This window comes from Peromyscus californicus, unplaced genomic scaffold (genome assembly GCF_007827085.1).
Source record: "Peromyscus californicus insignis strain IS unplaced genomic scaffold, ASM782708v3 Scaffold_2__1_contigs__length_46816999, whole genome shotgun sequence".
In the NCBI taxonomy this organism is placed as follows: Eukaryota; Metazoa; Chordata; class Mammalia; order Rodentia; family Cricetidae; genus Peromyscus; species Peromyscus californicus.
Genome location: NW_026294540.1, coordinates 24,473,310 through 24,499,935, shown reverse-complemented (window position 1 = coordinate 24,499,935; position 26,626 = coordinate 24,473,310). Strand labels below are relative to the sequence as shown.

General features: G+C 46.7%; 1 protein-coding gene across 10 annotated transcripts in view; it reads left to right on the top strand.

Moving 5' to 3' along the window:
- Positions 1-26,626, top strand: part of Gtf2i (general transcription factor IIi) — a 96,927-nt gene that overhangs the window by 43,521 nt on the left and 26,780 nt on the right. Inside the window, exons 7-16 of one of the 10 annotated variants that reach the window (XM_052753913.1) lie at positions 1,650-1,704; positions 2,161-2,204; positions 5,341-5,418; positions 8,352-8,411; positions 10,290-10,346; positions 12,221-12,283; positions 18,648-18,761; positions 19,665-19,730; positions 21,568-21,751; positions 25,486-25,544. In XM_052753913.1, the coding sequence (XP_052609873.1) occupies positions 1,650-1,704; positions 2,161-2,204; positions 5,341-5,418; positions 8,352-8,411; positions 10,290-10,346; positions 12,221-12,283; positions 18,648-18,761; positions 19,665-19,730; positions 21,568-21,751; positions 25,486-25,544 (780 nt within the window). The remainder of the gene's footprint in view (positions 1-1,649; positions 1,705-2,160; positions 2,205-5,340; positions 5,419-8,351; positions 8,412-10,289; positions 10,347-12,220; positions 12,284-18,647; positions 18,762-19,664; positions 19,731-21,567; positions 21,752-25,485; positions 25,545-26,626) is intronic. The other 9 variants (XM_052753912.1, XM_052753914.1, XM_052753916.1 and 6 more) reach the window with 9 other exon arrangements.

Genomic DNA, 26,626 nt, shown 5'->3' with positions numbered 1-26,626 from the left:
AATATTGGAAACAGGGCCTCTCTGTGTAGCGCTGGCTAGCCCGGAATTCACAGAAATCTGCCTGCCTCTGTCTCTTAAGTGCTAGGATTAAAGGCGTGCTCTGTCACATCCAACTTTTGCTTTTCCGGACTTGGTCTTGCGTCCTAGGTGGCCTGGACCTTTTGATACAGACCAGGCTGTTGCCGAACTCAGAGCAGGCCTCCTGCTTTTACCTCCCATGTGCTCTCCACAGGCGATTCCCTTCTTGTCCACGTTGTGTCCCTGTTATATACAGATACAACACAGTGTTTACTTGTTCCTCAGGTGAGGAACATCCGGGTTATGTAGGTCCTCGGCTTTCTCAGGAAGGGCTGTGTAAGGTCTGTGGAGGTTTGACTCCACCAGCGCCCTCCACAGTGCTGGTGAGGTGAGCCGGGGGCTTGTACATGCTAGGTCAGTGGTCTGCTGAGCCGCTGTGCCAGCCTTGTGTAGCGAGGGTGGGACAGGGTTGTGCCGTGTAGTCAAGACTGTAGTCAAGACTGGCCTTGAACTTAGGTTCCTCCTGTCTCAGCATTCCTAGTGCTTGGATTCCCTGTGTGCCTCCAAGCCTGGCAAGACATTTCTTTTTGGGGGAGTGAGGAGGGGGGGCTGGGGGGCATTCCTGAGACAGGGCTTCTTTGTGTAGCTCTGGCTGTCCTGGAACTCACTCTCTAGACTAGACTGGCTTTGAACTCACAGAGATCCATCTGCCTCTGCCTCCCGAGTGCTGGGATCAAAGGTTTGCGACCCCACTGCCAACAGTTTTTTTTTAAGATTTATTTATTTATTACGTATACGGCATATATGACTGCTGGCCAGAAGAGGGCACCAGATCTCATTACAGATGGTTGTGAGCCACCATGTGGTTGCTGGGAATTGAACTTAGGACCTCTGGAAGAGCAGTCAGCCCTCTTAACCTCTGAGCCATCTCTCCAGCCCCGCCAACAGTTCTTTTAATTGCAGTATAATTCACATTTTAAAGTGTATCACAAGTTGGCAACTGATCGTTATGTGACTGTGAACACTTCCATCATATCTCACAAAAGGCCCCGCACTGACCCTTAAGTTGCGTCACATTTGTGTCAGCAGGCTCATTGTATGCCACTCAAGAAATGAATGCTTGATTTCTGTATTCAGCTCACTGACCAAATATTTGTGTGAAGTGAAGGTGGATAAAGGAGGTCAGAGGCTCGGTTTGCACGTCTGTGTTTGCACGTCTGTGTTTGCACGTCTCAGAAAGTTTCTCCTTCAGGGCCTCTCACGCCACCTCAGATCCCCCACAAGCCAGGTCATAGTAGCTTATGCTGTAATCCCAGCACGGTGTGAGGTGGAAGGCCAGCCTGGGTTACGTAGCGAGACCCTACGTACAAACACAGAAGGCGCACACAACCTTTAGTCCTGGCCCTCGGGAGGCAGAGGCAGCCTGAGCTCTCTGAGTTCGAGGCCAGCCAGGTCTACAGATCAAGTTTCCAGGCGCAGCTGGGGCTGTTACGCAGAGAAACCCTGTCTTAAAACAAAATAAAACAAAACAAACACCCAAGAAAAAAGGTGGAGCATGGTTTGGGAATATTAAAATATCAACCCTACTTCAAATGTTGTTAAACCTGCATGGAATTTGCTTTCGTTTGTAGGTGGCCGAGTGATGGCATCAGATACTGAGAGGACCATCCTGTCTCCTGGTGGAAGGTAAGCCATCCCTCACCAGCACTGTTGTGCCTCGTGCCCAGAGTTACCAAAATAGCAGACAGCCTCGTGCCACACATCCAGCGTGCAAATGCAAATTTTGTTTTTGAGGAAAAAACCTTCCTTTCTAGTAGCCCAGGGTAGTCTCATATCGGAAAAACCGTGCCTTGGCCTCCTACGTGCTGGGATTGAAGGCGTGTGCCACCACCGCCCGGCAAAGCCTTACTTTCTAATAGCCCAGGTAGTCTCGTATTGGAATCGTCTTGCCTGGGCCTCCTCAGTGCTGGCATCGCAGGTGTGTGACACCAGGCATGTAGGTTCGCCTCAGGAGCTGTGCACAGTGGCACTTCTTACGGAAGGCCGCACATCTGGAAGGCCGCACATCGGGGAAGCTGTTAACTACTGTGCAGGAGGCCCTCACACTTGCATCCCGTGATCCTCGTCTCTCCCTCCTTTCAGTTGCGGCCCCATCAAAGTGAAAACGGAACCCACGGAAGACTCTGGTATGTACTAGTACTCTTAGAATCACTTATAAACATAGTCTTTCCCTTAGTCGAGGAGGTTATATTTTGAGTTGCTAGTTACTGTGTCTTGTTATGCTGACCAGACTGGCGTCTTAGGAGCCTCCTGCCTTGGCCTGGCCAGTGCTAATATTTCAGGCATGTGCTGCTCTCCCTGGTTTCATTGTAGGAGGGGCCTCTAAAGATTTATTTACAATTAATCATTATTTTCGTGCATGTGCCTGTATGTAAATATGGTATATTTGTATGCATGGGTGGGGCGGGAAGTTGTGTGCCTGTGCATGCTCCAAGGACAGAAGAGGGCGCCCAGTGTCTTCTACTCTATTTCTTTGAGGCAGGGTCTCTCAGAACTCAGGGCCGGCTATCTGGGAAGCTCAGTCCCATTACCCTTGCCTCCCTCAGGGCTGAGGTGACAAGCACTGGCTGGTTTGGTCCACCTGTTAGGAGAATCCTGAGATAGAATGAGCTCTGGTGCTCGGGATTGTGTAGGAAGCCTTCTCAGCCACGGAGCTGTCTCTCCAGCTCCCTCACTGTGGTTGAATTTGTGATTTCCTCATGGGAGATGATGCTGAACATTTCTTTCATGCACTCATTGGCTGTTCCTGTGTCTTTGATGACGTTTCTTCTTTTTAATCGTGTGTGTGTGTGTGTGTGTGTGTGTGTGTGTGTGTGTGTGTGTGTGTGTGTAAGAGAGAGACAGACAGTGGGGGGAGGAAGGGAGGGAATGAATCCAGGCACATGTGTGCCACGGTGTGCCTGTTGAGATCAGGCAGCAACCGCGAGCGTTGGTCTGAGGCGTTTTGCTCCTGGTGGGCCAGACTCTCTGACTGAGAGTTTCCAGGGATTCTCTGCCTTCCATCTCACTGTAAGAACAGAGCGGGCATCAGAGACATGCAGCACCATGTCCCACTTTACATGGCTTCTGGGGTGCAAACTCCAGTCCTTCCGCTGTGTGGCAGCTCTTCACCCAGTGAGTCCTTCTCCAGCCTCCTGTTGCTTTATTTTTAACCTCTGGTTATTGGTTTGTTTGTTTTCCCCTCCCCCAGTTTTCCGAAATTCTGCATATTTTTTTTGGATACGAGTCAGAAATACGGTCTTGCGAATGTTTCTTAGAGCCTGTGCTGGGTCTTTTTATTTTCTTTAATGGTGTCTTTGAAACTCAAAAAATAACAAATTGTGGTTACTATGTTTCCAAGGTTGTGATTTTGTTGTTGTTGTTTTTTAGATTTAAAACATGTTTTACTCTTTAATTTTTTTTTTTTTGAGACAAGGTCTCTTTATGTCGTGCCTGCCTCTCCATCTCCAATTTCTAGGATTAAAGGTGTGCACCACCACGTCTGGTTTAATTCATTTAAATTTTTTTATTTTCAAAGTTATATTATTTCTTCTTTTCTTTCCTCCCTCTAAACCCTTCTCTATACTCTGCCTTTCCCTCTTTCAAATTCAGGTCACATTGTTATTACATTCTCTCCCCCCCCACCCCCCCCAAATATAACCTGCTCAGTCTGTGTAATGTTACTTATATGTAAGTTTTAGCAGAGAAGACTATTTCTTCCTAATCTCAGTATTTCTTAGTTGCCTGTGTTCTTTGTATAGGATTGAGGTCTCATGGGTTTAAAAAAATTTTTTAAACTTAATTTTCAAAGTTAGCATTCAAGGTGGTGGGTTTCTCTGTGGCATTTTTTTTAAAAGAAAATATTTTTTTAAAGCTGGTTGGTGCTGCACACCTTTAATCCCAGCACTCAGGAGGCAAAGGCAGGCAGATCTCTTGAGTTCTAGGCCAGCTTGGTCTTCAGAGTGAGTTCCAGGACAGCCTGGTTTACAGAGCAAGTTCTCGGACAGCCGGGGCTGTACAGAGAAACTCCGTCTCAAAAGCAAAAAATTAAAAATAAAAAATATATATATATATTTATTTTTGGTTAAAAAAATTTGTATGGGGGCTGGAGAGATGGCTTCTTGGAGGTTAAGAACACTGGCTGTCCTTCCAGAGGACCCAGGTTTACTTCCCACCACGCACATGGCAGCCCAACTGTAACTCCAGTTCCAGGGAGTTCAACCTCCCCTCACACAGACACACATGCAGGCAAAACACCAGTGCACAGAAAATAAAAATAAAATGTAAAAAATTGATGTGTATTTGTGTGACTGTGTAGTTGGATGTGAGTGCAGTACTTATAGTGACCAGCAGGGGCATCAGAGCTTCCTGGAGCCCGAGTTATGGGTGGTCCTGAGCTGGAGGAGGAGTCCACACTCTTAACCTCAGAGCCATCTCTCCAGCCCTGTCACTGCGGCATTTTCGTACACAGATATCATTAACGTTTTTCTTATGCCCTCCTCCTCCACAGTACCGCCCCCATCCTCCCGCCCCCTTTCTGTTTTATTGTCCTTTAGAGACAGTATGGCTCTGTGGCTCTGGCTGTCTGCTAATCCTGCAGCCTCCCGGCGGCTGAACCAGACACAGGGTTTCCTTTTATTTTCTTTTTACCTAGAAAATACTTGTCCAACCTAAAGTCAGCAAAGCTTTGTGATTAGGTCTCTTCTGAGGGTTTCTAGCGTTAGTTCTTAGGCTGGTCTGTGCGATGGAGAGATTGTCGTTAGGCACATTGCGAGGTAAGAGCATAAATCACTCAGCTCATGTGAATGCCAAGGCCCTTCCTGCTCTACTGAGTGACTTTGAGTCTCTGTCAGAGGTAGTGGAGTTTTACCTCTCCCTTCCCCAGCCAAGAGCAGTCGGGCAGCCATATTCCACTGGTCCTCTGTGTTCTAAAGTTTCCTTCCTGTCCTGTTGGGGCGAGACGAGGTGGGCATTCTTCCCTTCCTCTCCCCTTTTTCCTAAGTTGATTTTTACTGTGACGTTTGTTCAGGTCGGTCAGTTGGTTGGGTCTGTCTGTCTGTCTATCTGTCAGTTGCCAAAACCTTGGCATGGTTGGGGTTGCAGATTGCTTCCTTCAACACCTACCTGATGCCCTTTCAAAGTCTTTAATGTGTGTGAGGATTTAATGTGCAGTGCCCTGGATCCGTGACCTACTGGAGACTGTCACTTGTTTACATGTATAAGGATTTGAATGTGCAGTGCCCTGGAACCGTGACCTACTGGAGACTGTCACTTGTTTTGTAGGCATTTCTCTGGAAATGGCCGCTGTGACAGTAAAGGAGGAGTCAGAAGATCCTGATTACTATCAGTATAACGTTCAAGGTAACCATTGTTTAATGGGGTCTTTCTTCCTGACACTTGGTGGTGGCGTTCAGCTCTCTGAGCCAATAGCCGTCTGTGCCACAGTGCCTGTTCCTAGTTTCCGTCAGGCGAACGTGAGAGTTCTGGTCCCCATCCGTGTCTTCCCTTGTATGGTCAGCCCGGGTCATCTTAGCAGTTTCAGCGTGGCGTGGTTAGCACATGCTTGTGTGCTCAGCACTCAGGAGGCCAAGGCCAGCCAGAGCTACGCAGGGAGACCTCGCCTCAAACAAACGAACATTTTAGTGGCTGCTTCAGTGTGTGTGTTGTGAAATGTTCACGGAGTTCTAGTTTTCACTTGCCTGGGAGACTTGATTTTCTTTAAAGTGATAAGCCTTACTGGCTGTGGAGTATTTTACAAATGCCTAGAATAATATTTCATGACGTTTAAGTGTGCAAACATCTGTGTACATGTACTGCTCACTGTCAGTGACAAAAGTTGGGGGTAGGGTCCCCGCATATGGAGATGAAGGATAGCTAGGAGTTGGTTCTTTCCTTACACTAGATGGCTCCTGGGGATTGAACTTGGGTCATTAGGCTTGGTGGCATGTGCCTTTACCCCCTAAGCTCTCTTGCTGGCCTTTACTGATTGTGATCCTAGGACTTAAAGCTGACATCATCATCATCATCATCATCATCATCAGGATTCTTTTTTATGGTTTTAGAGTTAGAATATAGCTTGACTTGGTTGGTAGTGTCTTGCTCATGTACATAAAGGTAACAGGTAGATTGATGTTTGAAATAAAATGTCCCCACCTTTATCATTTTCTTCATTGACATCATTTGCATTACCTGCTGTGAGTATAAGTCCCCCACACCCCTCCCCCCACGCACACACACCCTCAACACTCACACTGGGAAGGTGACATTTCTTTGGTATTTTTTGAAACAGGGTTTCTACTATGTAGCTCTGGCTGCCCTGGTACTCATTAAGTAGATCAGGCTGGCCTCAAATTCACAAAGGTCCACCTGCCTCTGCCTCCTGAGTGCTGAGATAGAAGCATACATTATCACTCTTGGGCTTAATTATTTTTTATTGGTGTGTGTTCATTGTGCAGAATGGTAGTTGGCTTGGCTTGGCTTGAGTCAGGGTCTCATATATCTCAGGCTGTCCTCAAGCTCCGTATGTCGCCGAGGATGAGTTCTAACTTGGGATGCTCCTCTTCCCCTCCACGCCCCCCCCCCCAAACTGTTTTCCTCATTGAACTGTTTCTTTAGTGCAGTTGAAGAAGTTAAGCTACACATTCTGCTGCCCATTCCCAGGCCAGTAGAGTAGTGCCTTGTGGGTATTTCCCTTTTTTCTCTCCACCCTTCTCCCTCCGTCTTCCTCTCTCCCACACTGCCCTCTTTGAGCTGGAGATTGACCCCAGGGCCTTGAGCTGCGGGGCGAGCAGGTCTTCGGCCCCTGAGCCACACCACAGCCCTACGATGTCTCTCCTTTGTGACGTGTCTCCTGCTTGTACCTTGTGTTGGTGTCTTTGTGAAATGCCCTATGTGCTGTTGCAGACTGTTCAAATGCAGTGGTTATCAACCTGTGGGTTGTGACCCCTTTGGGAGTGAATGACCCTTTCTCAGGGGTCACCTAAGACCATCGGAAAACACATTTATGTTACGATTCATAATAGTAGCAAAATGACATTTATGAAGTAGCAGGGAAAATAACGTTATGGTTGGAGGTCAACACAACATGAGGAACTATATATATTAAAGAGTCGCAGCATTAAGACGGTCCAGAACCACTGGTCTAGGGTGTTTTCTGTGTTGTATTCAGATAGTGTTTTGTGTTCGTGTTTTCTTTTATTATGGATATGTGGTTTTGCTATGAGCCGAGGTCCCCAAACCCAGGAGTCTCCGTGCTCTCTTGAGTGCTGGTGTTACAGATTGTGGCTTGTTGTTTATTTGTTTTATGTTAAAAAGTAGCCATTGAAAGTAGTGTTTTGCTTCTTTCAGTGGATGAATTCTAAAAAGCCTGTTCAGGGTCTCGGGCTTTAACTCAGGGGTAGTGTTCGCCCAGGATGCCAGAAGCCCTGGTGTCCATCCCCAGTACCACGTAGACTGGCCACACTGGAGCCCGCTTGCGTTCCCAGCACTCCAGAGGTGGAGGCAGGAAGACCTCAGAAGTCAGAGGTCAGCCTGGGCTCCATGTAACTGTCTCACATACAGTGGAAACTTACCTGTGCTGTGTTATTAGATCTGTGACTTTGTGTTTTGTGTTTCCTGGTGAATGAACCTTCATCATGGCATCTTCATACATATGTGTAGTGAGTGCACTTGGACCATAACCCTGTGGCTCTCTTTGTGTACCCAAATCCCCTTCCTCTCTCCCAAGTAATCCCCCTTCTGTTTTTATGTATTTTCAAAATACTTTGACTAATGGGAAAACTTTGTTAACTTAATGAAAAGGATTCTGGACCAGAAAGTGCATTGATTCCTGCCTGGTGGTTTGTTGTGTACGCCTCTGTGGTGGTTGAGGCTTACTAGTAGTGGATGTCCTTCAGCAAGCCTGGGGGAGGTTAAGAGTCTCACTAATCCCTGTTTGGAAGAAGCAAACAGTAGGCAGGCATGCGCAGTCAGCGTCCGCCTTTCCTGGAGCGAGCACTTGTCCATTTGAACCACTCCGAGCCTCCATTACAGACATGCCATTACCATGCCATCCCGTCCTGTCGGTCATCCTCAGTCTCCTTAACTGTGTACACAAACCTTTACCTGAACACACTCCTCCCATCAACCAAGACCATCCACCAAGACCATCAACTAACATCCCCCCCCCTTTTTTTCTTTGTGCCTGTTTTTATTTCTAAAAAGGCCATCATTCCATACACCTCACCCAGATAGGCACTAATGTGACCAACATATGCTTTGAAATTCCTTTTGAAGCTTATCTTTGTATTCCAAAGCAGGCCCTTCTGAAACTGATGATGTTGATGAAAAGCTCCCCCTTTCGAAGGCTTTGCAAGGTATCGCCTTTCACTTCTGCTCTCCCACATCCTGTTCGTATTTACTGTTTCTTTATATTGGACAGACTGTTTTAATAATTATAACTATATTACTTTTCCGAATGGAAAAGGAAAAAAAATGTATTGGCCTTTTTTTTTTTTTTTTAAACATAAATGAACTTCACAAGCAAAATTTTTCAAAACCAATTTTCCCTTTTGTGAATCTAGTAATGAATCTCGAAATGGGTACATGACACACTTTCCTATTGAAGGTAAAGTACACTTTATACCTTTATCAGCATAGTCAGCAGGCAGGCTGTTACTGGGGTTAGCAATGTGAGCAGTGCTAAGGCGTGGTGATGCTTAGCTTGGGAAGGATTGCAGACTATCACTTGTGAATCCCTGTGCTTACTGAATGACTCCTTGGGTAACTCTTGTGCTGTGTCTCCAGACTTGGTCATAGTCTGTTAGTGATGGCTTCTCCTCTGTCCCTTCTGGCTTTGATCTCATGCAATGTATTTTCTTTAGTGTCACTCTAGAATGTAATTAGAATGGTCTCTTCCATTTTCATAGATTTTAGTAGACGAGAGAGGACACACAGGGTCATAGTATGCATGAGCAGCCTCCCTAGCCCGCCCTCGGTATCTCCGCCATGCTGTGGACGGCCGGCCTCTTCTCCCTTCTCTCGTGTTTTGGCTTCACATCTGTTTCCTTTGACTTTATACAGTCAAAGAATTTACAGCTCCGTAAATGCACAAGTGAAGGTCCACCAAGCATAAGAACGTGTGCAGAGGAGGCACACTGTGCCTGTGGCTCGCAGGTCGTCTTGGTAATATAGTGCTGCCTGCCCTTAGCTTTGAGTTCTGGTGAGTTCCCACTGTAGAGCACGTGGGAAGCATCCCGAGACAGTCAGGGCATGACGGCACAGAGCATTGCGACACAAAGACAATTGTGGGCACTGTGAGAGCTCTGAGGCCCTCCAGGTCAAGTCTACCGATGACCTTGGCCTACCCCTGAGGCAGGAGCTGAGCACAGTCGTCAGGAGACATGCCCCTCGGTGACTCCTGTACTGGCAGGTGTCTGTTTTCCTTTATGCACGATGGTGTTTTTCCTCTTTTCCTGTCCCCAGCGTAGACACTTAGAGATTGAGGATGCACTTGGGGGCAGCTGTGCACTGGATCCCAAGGGGCCGTTTGGTGTCCTGGCTGGTGGCTCTCGTGCGGTTGGTCCTCTTGCTCTTCCTGGCTGCCTGACCCAGCAGGTGGCTGGATGTATGCCCCATGTCCAGAAGCAGGCAGGTCATTTCCTGAACTAAAATGCTTTGAAACTAAAAATAGTCTCTAGAATTTTAATTCAAGTGTTTAAGTACAACTTTGATTAAATTATGGACTAGTGTCCATAGCTTCTGTCACTGTAGAAAGGGAAAGAGGGGACATTCCACACACAATACGCCTTGACTTTGTTTTGGTTTTGTTTGTTTTTTTTTTTTGGTTTTGACACCTTGTTAAGTCTCTAGGCAAAGAAAGACTGTCTTCTGATTTGGTGGTTTGTTTGTGGGTTGTTGCCCGATGAGCATGGTACCTGGACTGTAACGGCTTCTCAGCTCCCAGCATCCCTCGGCAATCTAGCATGTGGTGACAGTGACTAATACCAGAGCCCAGCCCTGCATAGTGTCGTTCTGGATGTTTGCATTTCCAAAAGTTCGCAGCTTCCGAATAGCAGAGTTAAAGATTTTTTTCCGAGTTAGCAAACATTGTTTGAATTTATGGCTGAGTTAAAAAATCTTTGCGTGTATGTTTGTTATATTAAAGTGTGTGGTCACCTAGTTTTTCTTCTTTTGCTGCTAGTTTTTTTCTTTTTTTTTACTGGTTTAGTATATGTTGTTCGTTTTCTTTGTAGGAAGCCGTCATTCCTCAGAAGGCAACGAAGGAACAGAAGTGGAAATACCCGCAGAAGGTTAGGAAAGAAGGGCCTTGCATTTTCCCCTGTCGGTTGCCCGCTCTTCGTAGATGAGACGGTGGTGGTCCGCGCCTTCACGGCCAGCACCTTCAGTTTTAGAGAGGAGGCATGTGGTGGCCCGCTCTCACTGTGCTAAAGGCACTGGGCCTGGCCGCCATGGTTAGCGATGCTCTTGGCTGTGCCCAATCAGTGGGTCCTGTTTCTTTTTAGCTTTCTTGTGCCATATTGAAAGAGAAGAAGAAAAACTCCAGTGTTTTATTTTATTACATGAATTAATTATTTTTCAGTAGATTACAGTTCAAGTGATTCCTGGTTGTATTTCTTTAACTTTAAAACGTGCTATGTGCATCCCCAGTTTGTTCGTAGGGCAACAGATAACTTTGTGACTGAGACCCCAGGAATGGCTGCCCCTCAGTTAGCCACTGAGTTCTCCTTAGCACTCCCTGGGCAGCAACACACCGAGGAATGTTAAGCACCTGACTGCACAACGTGCGGGAGCGCCCCCTGCTGGGTGGCTGGCATAGTTCATAGCCCTCCCTGGAGATGGCTGGTGGGTCATCTCTGGTTTCAGAATCAGTATTCCTCTCATTAACTGTTGTTTATGCAACACAGGGGGAATTTATCCTGAAACTTGGCATTCCTTATATCTGCTGTTTCGTTTTATTTAAGAACTCATGGATTTGACCTTTGACCTTCTAGTGAAGGGGTGATCTTAGCAATGACATGGGCTGATCTATGCACATTCAGCTGCAGTAGGCTTCCTAGTGGGAATAAATTTCTCGCAAAAATGTCGATGTTCTAGCTGGGTGTGGTAGCGCACACCTGTTATCCCAGCACTTGGGAGGCTGAGGCAGGAGGATCACCCTTGAGTTCCAGGCCAGCCTGGGCTACGTAGTGAGACCCTGTCTCAAAATAATAAAACAGAAAAAGAAATACTTGTGCATCCTTGAGATGTTCTTCACAGGTGATTGTGTGGTGAGCGCCCTGTTGGGTTTGGGGAGGTAATGTGATGGCAGGTCTTAGGTTGGGGTGGGTGATACTGCTAACAACGGGCCTGTGCACAGGACCTGCATGGTTCATCCAGCACCCAGACTGCTTCACGGTTTCACAAGTCTGTCAACACATACTGGGTCTCGGAGACTCGTTTCTGATGAAATTCTTACCGATGTGTTCCAGTGTTAACAGCCGAGTTAATTTGAGTGCACTTGAGTTTTGCTCTTTATTCCTGTACTAACACCAGACATCGCCTTTGGCAAATCAGTTAATCTCTCAACCTTTGCAAAATGAAAGACCGCTAACGAAAATTCCCTGTGCTTCCAGCACTAACATTTCCCGTGTACGTATGTTTTGTGTCGTAATACAAATCCCGGTCAGAGTCCTGCAAGAGAGTCTGCCGCAGTCCTGCATGCACCTGTCACTGCCTTTCTCCTTGTACGAAGGTCTCCTTTGCACAGAGTTGGCTGTGGTTTTATTTAACAGTATATATAAACCACGCGTAGGGTTCCTGGAAGGAGAGAGGCCATAGTGTCCACACTAGAAAGCATGTTTTTATCTGGCATCCTCCAGTTATAGCAAGGAAACAATTGTGAGTCTGCTGTACCCACATTCCTCCAAGAACACGGGGCTCTTGATTGAGTCCACCGATGCAGGTAACTTGGTGTTCCCTTAACACTTTCCAGCGTTTTCTACGTTTTGTTTTCTTTTATCCCTAGTGGTAATCAAGGGTCAAACTTTTTTAATGAACATGAAATGAATTCAAATGCCAGTTGCCTTTTATTGTAGGCTTCTTTTGGAGCACCAGACAGTAAGTGTTGGAGCACATGGAACATGCTGAATAATGAATGTCATTTTAGAATTTTATTTTTTTCAAGATTCTACTCAACATGTCCCTTCAGAAACAAGTGAGGACCCTGAAGTTGAGGTGACTATTGAAGGTTAGTTATTCAAGCCTTGACTCCAAGAGTCCACTTCTGGTCATGAGCGTATATGTCACAGTCACACTTGAGTCTGCATCTCATTCATTCTGAAAGACAGAGCAGCCCACGCCCCAGTAGGGCTCCCCAGTTGCTTTAGGAGTGCTGGGTGACAGGTTTAAGCTGTGCAAAGTAGATTTGGCCCGGAGGTAGACCAAACTATGCTTTCTGTCAGTAGTAATTGAAAAGTGGAGGAAAAAAGACATCCCAACCTATTTCCACGCACAGAGACAGATTCTAGGATCTCCTGGGTTGTGATAGAAGAAACTGAAGAGGTGCTGGAGGTCCTAGTATCCCAGTCAGCAGAGGGGAGGAGAAGGCTGCCCAAGATGGCCTCAAACGTGTAGGCTCCTGCCGTCCTCCTACCCCAGTTTCCCAAGTATCTGAGACTGTAGGCGTACGCCATCTTACTGGGCGAGTCAGTAGCTTTTAATGCAAGTCCTTCCCCAAGGAAGGACTTACTTGTCTTTTGAAAATGTTTGGAAGCAGTAGTTACGAATAAAAATGAAAATAATCCCCAGTAGCTAAGTTACCTTAATACTTGTTTGTTTGTTTGTTTGTTTTGAAATGGGGTCTCACTGAGTATCCCTGGTTGGCCTGGAACTGAGTATGTAGACCAGGCAGCCTTGTATTCAGAGTGATCTGCCTGCCTCTACTTCCTGAATGCTGAGGTTAAAGGCTTGTGCCTTTACTATTTAAAATTTTTTTTCCTAGAGTAAGTTCTCACTATGAGGCCTTGGCTGTCCTGGAACGGCTTTGTAGACCAGGCTGATCTTGAACTCTTAGAGATCTGCCGGCCTGTTGTCCAGTGCTGGGATTAAAGGTGTGTGCTGCCATCCAGGTTTTCGTCCCCTTCATTTTGGTGTCTCCCAGGACTCCTCTGTAAGTGCTCCTCAGTGTGGTGCACTTGTACAGCACTGGAAGCTAGGGACTGAAGTTCTCACCCAGTCTGCCCCTTCATCTGGGGACGGTGGCAGGACATGGCTGATAGGTTATTAATATGCACATGCGTGTGTGTGGATCTCTGCATTTTTGCAAATGTATAGGTGCATTATGATGCAAGTTTTTGTCACAAAGACCCCCACCTTCCAGTACACACAGTTGGCAGTTCTTTTTTCCTAACCACAGCATAACCTTTCTTGGTTTGGGAGCTTGGGTGTGCTCTGTCTCCCTCTCTCTGTCTCTCTCCGTGACCTGTCCTATTGTGTCTCCATTGTATTGAAGATGTATGATGGCTTTCACGTGATAGAAGAAATCTTTTCATACTTCATGTTTCAATTGCAGTAAATTAATGCATAGATTTGTCTTCCTCATTAACATAATTTTATTAACCTGAAAGCTACTTTGAATTCTTCGTAGCCAATTAGAGAATTGAAATTTTGTCACCTTTAGTTAAAAACCTGTTAAGGACTGGTGAGGGGGCTCAGCTGGTAGAGGTACTTGTCACCAATCCTGATGACCTGAGTTCAGTCCCCAGGACCCACATAACAGAAGATGAGAACCACCTCCTGTTCTCCGAAGCCTAGTGATAGGTGCCTGCCCCCCTCCCCAAACACATACAAAAATGAACAAATAAATTGTACATTTTAAAAACGATTTATTTTTATTTTTGTGCATTGGTGTTTTGCCTACATGTATATCTGTCTAAGGGAGTCAGATCACTGTGAGCTGGAGTTACAGATAGTTGTGAGCTGCCGTGTGGTTGCTGGGAATTGATCCCGGGTCCTCTGGAAGAGCAGCCAATGCCCTTAACTGCTGAGCCATCTCTCCAGCCCCAAATTATAAATTTTTAAATAAAAAAACCCCAATTAACTTCTAGAAGATTATAAGCATGTAAATGAGATAGTAATCAACTTTATCCTTTATATAGAAATGAGAAAAGTAAGTTCTTTGAATTATAGAAATAAAACTGGGTAAGATGAAGAACCAATTTGGGTTTGGAGTTTTGGGTTTTGTTACTTTTTGTTGTTATTTTTGTTTGTTTGTTTTGAGACAGGGTCTCTATGTAGACCCGGATGTCCTGAAACTTGATATGTAGACCAGTAGACCGGGTTGCCCTGGAACTCACATGGATCCACCGGCCTCTGCCTCCCGAGTGCTGGGATTAAAGGCGTGCGCCACCACACCTGGCACCAGGTTAGTCTAGTGGCTGTGTTGATTATTTACAAAGTAAATCCTGTCTTACAGCACCAGAGTCACACAAGTAAACAACCTGAAGGATGGCAAAAAGTCCCTAATGGGTATTATGTTTAATGACAAGGAAAATCCCTGTCTAATGTGCAGGAAACTATTTTCAGAGGAAAAGCCCAGGGCTCCAGAGATGTCTCAGCAGTTGAGAGGACCCGTATGTTGCTGACAGTCTTCCATAACTTCAGTTCTCGGGATCCAGCGTCCTCTTGTGGACTCCAACGGCACCAGGCATGCGTATGGGGCACATACATTCATGAAGGCAAACACTCATACACATAAAATAAAAATAACGAATCTTAAAAAACCATAAAGGAAAAGCATGACTAGAGAAGAAACTTGGTTTTCTTTAGGGATGTGCTTCTACTGTGAAGAAAGGTTTAAGAAGAATGAACCTCTCCTGATGCCCGGGACGACTGTTAACCCTGTTGTATCTTTCTACATTTTCTTCGGAGTTTATAGAAAAGAATAAGGAAAAAAAATACTTGTCGGGCAGTGGTGGTGCACATCTTTAATCCCAAGACTCAGGAGGCTGAGGCAGGTGGATTTCTGAGTTTGAGGATAGCCAGGGCTACACAGAGAAACCCTGTCTGGAAAAACCAAAAACAAGAAACACTTGGTCATATTTTATAGTGTTTGACTTGACCCTTCCTGTGTCTGTGAGTTTCTGGACTCTTCTTTGTGGTGATCCCTCCGCGGCTAGAGGCAGTGGTTGGCAGCCCTGGGTTGCCATAAGTGAGCTGTGTTTGGGTGGCTCTGGAACTGTCTGGCGTCGTAGGCCTCAGTCTCAAACATCACGCTTACAGCTGGGGTTTAGGTCGGGTGCTGTTCCCTTTGGCATAAGCAGAGAAGAGAGATGTAGGGTGTGTGCAGCGCACACTCCACGGTCTCCGCACTCAGGAGGACACTGAGGGAGAAGGATTGCCACGGAATGACTGTCCAGATCCTGTGTATGGGGATGCATGGGGGAGGGCGGAGCTTGGTAAGTTGTCGCTTGCTTTTGTGAGAGTTCTCCTTAGCTCATAAAGAGACTTTTTAGAAAAGCTGTTTCCTTATCCCATAGTTGTCTTTAAGGGTGCTGCTCCCAAACCGAGGTCTTTATGCACACATGTGCTGCAGCCCAGCCTCTGATCCTGACTTGATTTCACTGTTTTCCTGAAGTTGCTTTAGAGTGAATTTGCTTTCTGACTCGGGTTGTGTTTTCATGCATGAGCTACCTTGACTTTTTTTCGGTTGTTTTTTTGTAAGGCCGTACAAATATTTCTGCATGCTTTTGGTCCTTTTGACCACTCAACTGTGCACTGCCACAGACGGTAGTGCAGAGCTGAGTGTGCCACATACTCGGACAGCTCTATTATTCTGCTTCAATATAGTAGCCATTTTCCTACCCACGGCGCATGTATTTCATAGCGTGAACAACCACTTCATTACATGCAGATGAGTGGTGTGAGTTTGCACAGTGTTCTTCAGAGCCGTGGTGTCATCGGAAAGCTTAGGGTTGACAGTCGGTAGATGTCATTTTCCAGAGAAGACTTTTTTTTTTTCTTTCTTTCTTTCTTTATGGTGAAATTAATGCTGAGGGTATTGGCCGCTGCCTGAATGGAATAGGACTTGTGTTCATGTAGTCGTTCCACAAACATAGGAGCTTTACATATGCCTGGTGGTGCTCCTGTCCAGTAGAATGCATTACCTGGAGCAGGAACAGCTCATTCCCTTCACCTTGAGGCGCCAGACAGGGCCACGGTGTGAAGCAGTGGTATCGGAAGGAGGCCTAACCCGGGCAGGGCGGGTGGAAGCCATTGGGGCTGCTGTTGAGTTTGTGGGCATTTGACTCAGCCAGCATTTAGAATGCTTTAAACAGCTCATGTATAACCGGATATGAAATTCCAAGTTCTGGATTGGAGCCACAGGAAAAGATGAGCCACACCCCCCAGCAGCCCGACTAGGGGCTTTGTGAGCAATTGCTTTAGCGCTGAGCCGCTCCTCCAGACCCAATTAGGTCATCTTCATAAAACATGTATCAGTGTATCTTGAATTCTGAAATGGGTTTGTCTGACTCAGGACTTAAGTGAGGTGGTTTTGTTTGTTTGTTTGTTAGTTTTTTTTAGGCAGGCTTTCTCTATGTAGCCCTGGCTGTCCTGGAACTCACTATGTTGAGCAGGCTGGCCTTGCACTCAGAGACCGCCTGTCTCTGCCTCCCAAGTCCTGGGATTAAAGGTGTGAGCTACTATATCCAGCCTAAGAAGGGACCTCTTGACACTAAAGAAAATCTGCCATGATGTTTTTCCTCAGCCTCAGTTTGAAGTAAACCGTCTTTAGAGAGGCCTAGTAGAAAGACTTAAACCCAGAGTCTGTCTTCAGTCTGAGCCCAGTTTTTTGGGGCCAAATCTCAGCCACTGGCTAGCCTCTCTTTGTTTCTTTTTTCTTGTTAAAAATGAGACAGTGTCTAATGCTCCCAGGCTGGCCTTGAACTTACTGTGTAGCCTACCTTGAACTTCTGTTCTGTGTGGGGATTACAAGTGTGTGCCGTGACACCTTTTCCTGCCTGTGTTTGGAAGCCCAGACTGGCCTTGACATTCTCTTTTTCTCAAATTGAGTACAGATTACAGTCTTGTGCCACCACATCTGGCTTCAACCTGTTTGCTTTTTTTTTTTTTCAAGACAGGTTTTTTGTTTGTTTGTTTGTTTATTTGGTATTGGTTTTGTTTTTTGGGGGGGGGGGCGGTCTCAAGACAGGGTTTCTCTGTGTAGTTTTGGTGCCTGTCCTGGATCTCACTCTGTATACCAGGCTGGCCTCGAACTCACAGAGATCCGTCTGTCTCTGCCTCCCAAGTGCTGGGATTAAAGGTTTGTGCCACCACCACCTGGATTTTTTTTTAAAGATTAATTTTATTATGTATACAGTATTCTGCCTGCATGTATGCCTGTGAGTCAGAAGAAGGCGCCAGATGGTTATTAGCCACCATGTGGTTGCTGGGAATTGAACTCAGGACCTCTGGAAGAGCAGTCAGTGCTCTTAACCTCTGAGCCATCTCTCCAGCCCCCACTGATTGATTTTTGAGATAGGGTCACTTGTATTCCAGGCTGGTCTTGAATTTGGTGTTCAACTACGGATGACTTGGAATTTCTAATCTTCCTGTTTATACTTTTCTTTTTACCTTTCTGAGACAGAATCTCACTGTGGAGCGCTGGCTGGCCTGGAACTCACAGAGATCCACCTGTCTCTGCCTCCCAAGTGCTGGGATTAAAGGTGTGCGCCAGTATACCTGACATTCTACACTATGTCTTTAAAATAAAGATTCTGTGAGCTACATTTGCAGACGATGTTGGAGCTGACAGCTTAGCTGTGGGTCCTGACCATCTTGGGACCAGATGATAGTGGCTGTTCTTCCTTGGGCCAGGTGTCCTTGGCGTTAGTATCAGGTGCATTGAGAGACGGGATTTTACTTGGAGGTCCCTTCCATGCCGTTGAAATCAGCATGAACTTCCCAAGTGTGCTGACTTGTGTGTACTCCATGCTCCCGTCCTGCTGGGTATTTGTACATGGTCCTGTGTCGAGGGAGTCAGCATCTCTGTTCCTTTCTTTCTGGAAACTTTGTGCTATGGAGACTTTTTACTTTAGGAAGCTGAGGCAGGAGGATCCTGAGTCCAAAGCCCCCTTGTCTCAAGTAACAGCAACAACAAAAGGCTGGTGTGTGCTTTAGTGGGAGAGCCCAATGCCACGGAATGTCCCAACAGAAACAAAACAAAACAAAAATCCGCAAACTAACAGTATCCAAGGGCAGGCAGTATTGACATAGTCCCGCCCCCGCCCCCTTGTTTGAGGCCATTGGAATAGTTTGTAAGCTTCCATTCAGGGTTCATCTTCCTTTCCCTCATCACACACCTGCATTGTTAGTAGTAGAAGCAGCTGCCTCCATTAAAACCTTTCTTTCTCAGAGCACTTTAATCGAGCCCAACTGTGGTCATGGAAGCTTTTAGAGGAGAGAACTGGTCAGAGGGGCCGAGCAGCTGGCCTGCGGGGTGGTGCAGCTGGTGGTCGTGTGCCAAGTTCCCCTGAGTGCCTAGAGTTGTCCTCGCCGCTGCACTGGGGCTCCAGCAGCCGGTTCCTGCAGTAATGAAGGTTTTCTTTCTCAAGATGACGAGTACTCCCCACCCACCAAGAGGCCAAAGAGCAACGAGCCGCCCCCTCCTCCGCCAGTCCCAGAGCCCGTCAACGCTGGCAAGCGCAAAGTCAGGGAATTCAACTTCGGTGAGGACCTGCTGGGGGTGGGGGGTGGGGGGTGGGGGGTGGGGGGTGGGCGGGGGTGGGGTGGGGGGATATGAGGGGGGAGGGCTAAGAGGTGGGCAGTGGGCAGCTGTGATGTAGGAGGTAGTGGATCTGTAAGCAACCGGGAGTAGATGGCATTGTGTTGGCATTTGGCACCCCATTATTCAAAGCCCCCAAACGTACATTTGTGAACTTTATCTCTCCTGGTGTTCTGTTGCCCACCGGCTACTAATTGTACCTCCAGTGGCCAGTATACTTCTCCTAAGGGACTGAGTAAAACATTAGGGGTGAGTTAGTTTTGTGGTCCCTATTTTGAAGACCACTTCACTTTTGAAAATGTCTTTGTTTTGTCTGTCCTGGGGTAGACCCCAGGGCTCCATCTGGGCCAGTGCTCTCCAGCACTGAACCCCACCCCGGCCTTGATGAAGGCAGCTGGATCTCCCACATGGGTTTTGTTGCATCTACTGGCTCTATCGGGATTTTGTGTATGTGTGAGTTTGTTGAATGTCTCCAGTGTGGGGGAAGTTGCAGCTAGTCCCTATGTGGCCTTGCTTCTCCACAGCTGGCATGCTTCAGGGGGTGCCCCCCAGGACCCCTGGAGGCCTCTCTTTGCTGCAGTTTTGCGGTGCTCAATTGGACTGGTCTTTTCCAATCGCCCATCTTTCAGAAGTTTAAAATCTACAAAGGCAGTCTGTAGACGGTTCTAAAAATAAGTTTCAAATGTCCCTCAGCCTCCAACGGCTTCTAAGAGGCACAGAAAAGGGGACACACTTGGGAAGTCAGGGAGAAGCAGCCTGGGATGGGCTGACAGGCAGGTCGTCTGCTATTGAGAGCGCCCAGTGCCAAGCCGCCCTCGTCCTGAAAATCACCTCCTCTCGTTTGCAGAGAAATGGAACGCGCGCATCACTGACCTACGGAAACAAGTTGAAGAGCTGTTCGAGAGAAAATATGGTATGTCTGCAGGGTCGTCCTCTCAGGTCATTGCTCAGATCAGCCAGGCAGGTCTGCCGGGAATTATGTCTTCCTCACATCTGTCTCTTAGAAGGGCATATTAGAAACCTAAGTTTCCAGATTACCATTAAGTGGAGGTAAAGGACACACACACATACACACACAAACACTTCTTGCTCTAGGGTTTTTTTTTGTCTTTGTTTTTTGTTTTTTGAGGGAGACTCTGACTATGGGGCCTGATTACCGGAATTCACGATGAAGACCAGCGTGGCATCCAATTCACAGAGATCTACCTACCTCTACCTCTAGAGTGGTGGAATTAAAGATGTGAGCCTGGCTCAGATCCATACAGATTCAAATTTTGTTGATCTTGGCACTTGGAAACTTTTAAGACAGGGTTTCTCTGTGTAGCTCTGGCTCTCCTATATAGAACTTGCTCTGTCAACCAGGCTGGCCTTGAACTTACAGAGAACCCCCTGCCTCTGCCTCCTGAGTGCTGGGATTAAAGGTCTGTGCCACCGCTGCCCAGGAACCTTTTTTTAAAAAAGGTTTATTTGTTTTTATTTAGCTTTATCAGTGTTTTGAGTGCAGGTATGTTCTGTGCCCCCTCTGTGCCTGGTACGGAGACGGCTGTGAGCTGCCATGAGCACACTGAGAACTGAACCTCTGCAGGAGCAGCAGATGCTCTGACTGCTGAGCTGTCGCTCCAGCCCCCAACGTGTATTTCGTAACTGTGGCTGAGAACTACAATGAAAGTCTAGAGTTTCAGTCTAATGAATTTGCTAAATGTTACGTATTTTCCTTTGTTCCCTTTATGGCTCCCTTAGTTGGGAAACACAGACACAGTCTATGTAAAAGGAGTGAGGTCCAGCAGTCAGGGCATGGCTAGGCCAGGGTGCCATGTCTTCATGCTCCTGGCCGCCTCTTCTGAGTAGACATCTGGTAAGACGGCACAGTCCTTGCAGGATGCCGGCTGGTAGATGGTCTGTGATCAATCTTTGTGTTTTCATATTTTAATTAGCCCTGTTCTGCCATAGAGTAGTTTAGTATGACGACAGTTCCCTACCCTGTGCTCCTCAGCCATGGAGAACCAAGGCTGCTGTTGAGACTAATGGATTGGATTGTTTTGTCTGCTTGGGATAAGATCTCACCATGCACAGGTTGGCATAGAACTCACAGCGATCCCCCTGCCTCCTGGGTGGTGGAATCACCACCATGCCCATCAAGATTCTTTTGTATATAAGAAAATAAATGTGTGCCAACTACTATGAAATTATCATAACAATCTTTATGTTTTAAGAATTGAAAGCAGCTTGGGTGGTAATTGGCTGAGGAGGAGGAATTCTCACTGTGTTCTATAACCTGGTGTGTGGGCTCAGGGGATTAGTGAGTTTGTGCTTAGTGTCGAGCTCAACCACTGACATGTGTGATGTACTTGCAACTTTAATGCACATGGTAATGCTTATTGGGTGCACTCGTACGCAAAACAGCAGCGACAGTGATGCTGGGCTGACGGGGACTCAGTGTATTTGGTGACCGTGTCCTCCCGGCTGTGACACTTCTGTAACTGTTGCATCATTTTACCCTGGGGTAAAGAGGTGTTATCGTAACTTGTGCAGACCTGTTAATTAATTTAGAAGTTTAGTTGTGAATAACGAGTGCTTATGTTCTAAAGACTCAGCAGTTCCGTTTGTACCATGCACACTAACTGCGGTGGTTTGGGCTTACAGGGCTCAGGAGGACAAAGCAGCATTGCATGTTCGGGTGACGTTCTGTTCTGGAGTTTGCGCAGACCTTGTCTTGTACTGATGGTCCCTTTCTCTTTTTCATCCTAAAGCTCAAGCTATAAAAGCCAAAGGTCCGGTGACGATCCCATACCCTCTCTTCCAGTCCCATGTTGAAGATCTTTATGTAGAAGGGCTTCCCGAAGGGATTCCTTTCAGAAGGCCATCAACATACGGCATTCCTCGCCTTGAGAGGATATTGCTGGCAAAGGAGAGGATCCGCTTTGTGATTAAGAAGTAAGACGCGTGCACTTACATGGGGCTCTTGTCTGCTTAGGTTGGTGCATTTTTTTTTTTTAATGCTGGCAGATACTCATTAATCACGGACTGTATTTTAAAGCTCGGATGATTGTGTATCTCTTTATGTCCCACTCTGTTCCTTTTTCTTGTGTTTGTTTTTTTGGTTTTTTTTTTTTTTTTTTTTTTTTTTTTTTTTGGTTTTTCGAGACAGGGTTTCTCTGTGTAGCTTTGCGCCTTTCCTGGTACTCGCTTTGGAGACCAGGCTGGCCTCGAACTCACAGAGATCTGCCTGGCTCTGCCTCCCGAGTGCTGGGATTAAAGGCGTGCGCCACCACCGCCCGGCTTTCTTGTGTTTGTATGTGTGGTATGTGTGCGTTGGTGGCACGTATTTGCATGTGCGTGTGCTGGTGTGTGGGGGGGCCTTGAGGTTAATATCGGGGTGGATCGCTCTTCCACCTTCTTTTGAGACAGGTCAAATCCAGTCAAACCCAGGGTTCCTCATTGAACTTGTCTGTTTAACCTGTATCGCTCCAGGGATTATATCTCTGCTCTCTGAGGCTGGAATTACAGGTGGGCCACTGTGCCTACCTGACACTTGTTGAGTGCTGAGGGTCTGAGCTCTGGTCCTCTTGCCTGCGGGGAAAGCGCTTTCCTGAGCCGTCTGTGTGCCCAGCAGCCTGACTTCCACCGTAGATTGTGTGTATGCAGGACTGGGGCTGAGTCCTGCCCACCCGGCAGGCCTGCGGCCATCCCTGTCCCTCACTGTTTTCACACTGAGGAGAGTGACCCCAGCGTCTGTGTATTGCTTTTAAGTCTGGAAAATTGAAAGCGCACGTGAGCCTAAGACTGGAACATTGAGATGAGCAAGGCTGGGAGGAATAGTGAAAAGGAAAATGAGGCAAAATGTTGGGGTAATGAAAGCTTTTCAGGTGCCTGCCCCGAAGAACTTGCTCCCTCCTGGAGTCTAGGGAAGGTGCTGGGGGGGGGGGGGGGGGAGACGGGGGAGGGGGACGGACGATGATGATGATGATGATGATGATGACGAATAAATCTACGTACATGTGCCCTTTCAGTCCGTCTACTGTATGTTCTAAGCAAGCTTCTGATCTCTCTGCTGTTCTCTCTTTTTCTACTGCTTCTCTAAGTCTATGGCTTCTTTTCATCTCTCTTTCTTAGCTCCTCTCTTGCCTGACTATCCATACATCTCTAACAGGAGACTCCTTGTCATCCTGAGAAAAGTTTCAAAACCCTCAAGGCCATCGCACATTCCTAGAATAGAAGATAAGGAGCAGAGCCATTACCATGGTAACGCAAGGTTCCAAGGTCTCAGGACCAGAGGGAGGGGGCGCAGTGCCCAGTGAGACAAACTCTGGGACATAGCTTTTTATCAGCAGACTTGGCAAGCGAGGAATTGGCAGGCTTTTCCTAGGGTGTTTTGTGTTAGTTACCTGGGTAGACATCTGCGACTCTGACCTTGAGCATACTGTAAAGTTTTAAACTTATGATCTATTTACAAAGGCCTTTAATCTAGTTTGAAATTGCTGTGAAGTAAAAATGAGCTAAATGCATGCAGTTTGAGTTAGACTGAGGAGAGATTATTATTTTCTGTGTTAGTCTGAGCACAAGTAACAAAGCAGGCTTTGAGTGTCTACAGTCTCATGGGACAATGGATCTGGCTATCAAGCATGTCCTAGTATATTTCTGTATATCAAAATTATACAGCTAAATGAAAAGTCATCTTCCTGACAACCCACAGATTTATGTGCCCATAAGATTGAGATGTAGGGCCGGGCAGTGGTGGCGCACGCCTTTAATCCCAGCACTCGGGAGGCAGAGGCAGGCAGATCTCTGTGAGTTCGAGGCCAGCCTGGTCTACAAAGCGAGATCCAGGAAAGGCGCACAGCTACACAGAGAAACCCTGTCTCGAAAAACAAAAAAAACAAAACAAAACAAAAAAAAATTGAGATGTAATCATGAGATTACATATATACATTGTATGAAAATGCATGGTAATGGGGACATGTCATAGCTGTTCCTGCACAAGAAGTTTACAAGAAGAAACAGCCAGTTCATTCAAAAGGCAATAACTCCACCACACCTTGCATGATGACTTAGTCCTCTATCAGAACCCTCGGTTGGCCCTTTGAACACTCGTTGTCACCTACTGTATACTCCCATGGCCTTCTGCTACCAGCAGCTCTCAATATCGGACTCCCTTCGCACTAATTAGAAAAGTGTATGAGGATGGCTCCTTCGCTGTTTGCTAATCAAGTGCAGCCATCAGAGGTGGTGGTGGTGGTGGTGGTGGTGAATCGCCCCTCTTAAAATGTCAGTCACCTGTACAATGCCATAGTTCCTTTTTCCTTCTTTGCTTTTTACATTATTTTTCTATGTTTATGCATGCTTGTGCATGCATGTACACGTGGAGGTCCAGGAATGTCAGAAGTCAGTTGTCTTCCCACTGGGTGCATTTTCATGGATCAAACCCAGGTTGTCGTGCTTGGCAGTATGTGCTGAAGTCATCTTGCTGACCCCACTTCTGTATTTCTTGACTAAGATTACGGAGTAAAGTGTAAAGATCTGGGAGGGCGTTTTGTAAAGTGATAGCACCAGATGAAGATGGAGGAACCCTTCTGTATCCGTGAAACAGTATGTGCACTTTGAAGGCGTAGGTGGAATGTAGTCCAGGAAACTAAAATGCAGCAGCAACCCTGCATTTCAGATGAGAGGGCTGGAAGACTGTCAGTCTAGTGAGTAGGTCCGAAAAAGTGTGCCAGGGCAAGGAAAGGAAGTCATGTTTCTGTAACATGGACCTTTAGTTTCACCATTCAAGAGGCAGAGGCAAGAGGATCTTTATGAGTTTGAAGCCATTCTGGTCTGGCCAGTGAGGCCTACATAGCTAGACCTTGTTTCAAAAAACAGGAGAAAAATGAAATATTAAAAGTTTGTGACAATTGTTTTACAAGATTGAAAAAGTCTTTACTTTCTACAGTCCTGGGCAGTGTGAGTGAGGGGTCAGAGTTCACAGGGGTCAGTGTCCCTGTCTACAGTAATGGGCTGTGTGAGTGAGGGGTCAGAGTTCACAGGGGTCAGTGTCCCTGTCTACAGTACTGGCTGTGTGAGTGAGGGGGGTCACAGTTCACAGGGAGTTGGTGTCCTGAGTATCTAGGAAAATCTTACCTGCTTCACCTGTCCATTCCTAGAATTAGCAAGCGCTTTCCAGCACAGCCCACCATCGTTGGGCGTCGTGTCCACTGACCCTCACCTGATTTCCCTCTCTTCCTCACGCCTCAGGTTGTTGAAAAGGCCCTCCTGCTCTCCGCTCCAGTAAAGAGCTCCTTGGGACTGTGTGAATTAGGGTGTGATTGATGGGCCGTTTGACTGTTCAGAAAAATACAGTATGTCTCTTGCCTTGCACCTACAAATGCTAAATATGTGCAGAGCTTTAAAAAAAAGTTTATAGATGTGTGGAAGAACATATTTTTGAATATAATATAAAGTTGAAGGACTAAATTTAAAAATTTAAAATATTTCTGGCATGTGAGCACAGAGGCTCCATGAAGCATGTTCCGAGACAGCTGGCATTTAATGCTCTGTAGAAACCTGTGTAGTTCAGTGTAACTGTGCTGGGGTGCAGGCAGTCTTGACGACTGAATGCTCTGTGTGTGCTCTGTTTGCTCCCTGCTAGATACCGTCCGGCAAGTACTGACCATTGAACTCTTGCCTTTCAGACATGAGCTTCTGAACTCCACACGGGAAGACTTACAGCTTGATAAGCCGGCATCAGGAGGTGGGTCTCTAGCCTCCGTTACTCCCAGCAGCGTGCATGGCAATCATGACCACTCAGTATGGCCTCCTCTGTAGGTTGCTGTCCTCACAAAGGAATAGGCATTTGGGTGGTGGCGCATGTCCTGACTTAGGAGGCAGAGGCAGGCAGATCTCTGTGAGTTCGAGGCCCGCCTGGTCTACAAAGCGAGTTTCAGAGCAGGCTCCAAAGCTACACAGAGATACCCTGTTAGAAGAAGAAGAAGAAATAGGCCTTTGATTAGCAACTGTGAGTTGTTACAGTATTGGAGACTATGGGGGTCCAGCCCCTCAATAGTCCCCTCCCAGGGCCCAGGAAGAATCTACAACCAGCTAATAATTAATCTTTGATAAAAAGAAAAGAATCTATGTACACAAAACTCCTTTGTCCATACACTTTATTATTCTGTGTCAGTTCTCTCTCTACACAGCTTCTATTCTGCTCTCATGCCTAGCTCCTTTCTTGCCTGATTTCTCTCTACATTAATCTGCGCTCCCCTCTAAGTTCTATCTTAATTCTCTCATCTTAGCCCTTTCTAGGTTCTCATCCATCTAGTTCTTTCCCATCTCAGCTCCGCCCATGTCCTTCTTTCTCATCTTGTTCTTTCCTGTCTGGCTCCTCCTCATCTTCCATCTTGTTCCTCTAGTACTCTCTTCTAGCCCTTCAATCTAGTTCTTCCCATCTCGTCCGTTCCTTCCCAGCTCGTACCCTTCTAGTTCTTTCGTTCTCTTTTCTATTCTCCGTCTCATCCTCAAGTTCTATCCTCTCTAATCCTCCTCCAAGTCTCCTATATACCCCTCAGTTCTCCTCAAGTCTCTAGGGTATTCAGTTATAAACCCAAGCAGTAGCAATCCTCCCCCTCCAGCCAGGCCACCAGGCTTGAATTCCTACAGGGTCATAAAGGCAGGTAGGGATTTTCCTCAGGCAGTGCCTGTCAGGCTTTCTTTTACAACCCCTAAAGGGACTGGTTAAGGGAGGAGGTCAACTGAGAACTAAGGATCGGTTAGTATATCAAGAAGGGTGTCTATGTGCTCAGTCTACATTCCTAGAAGAAGTTAGGTAAGAAG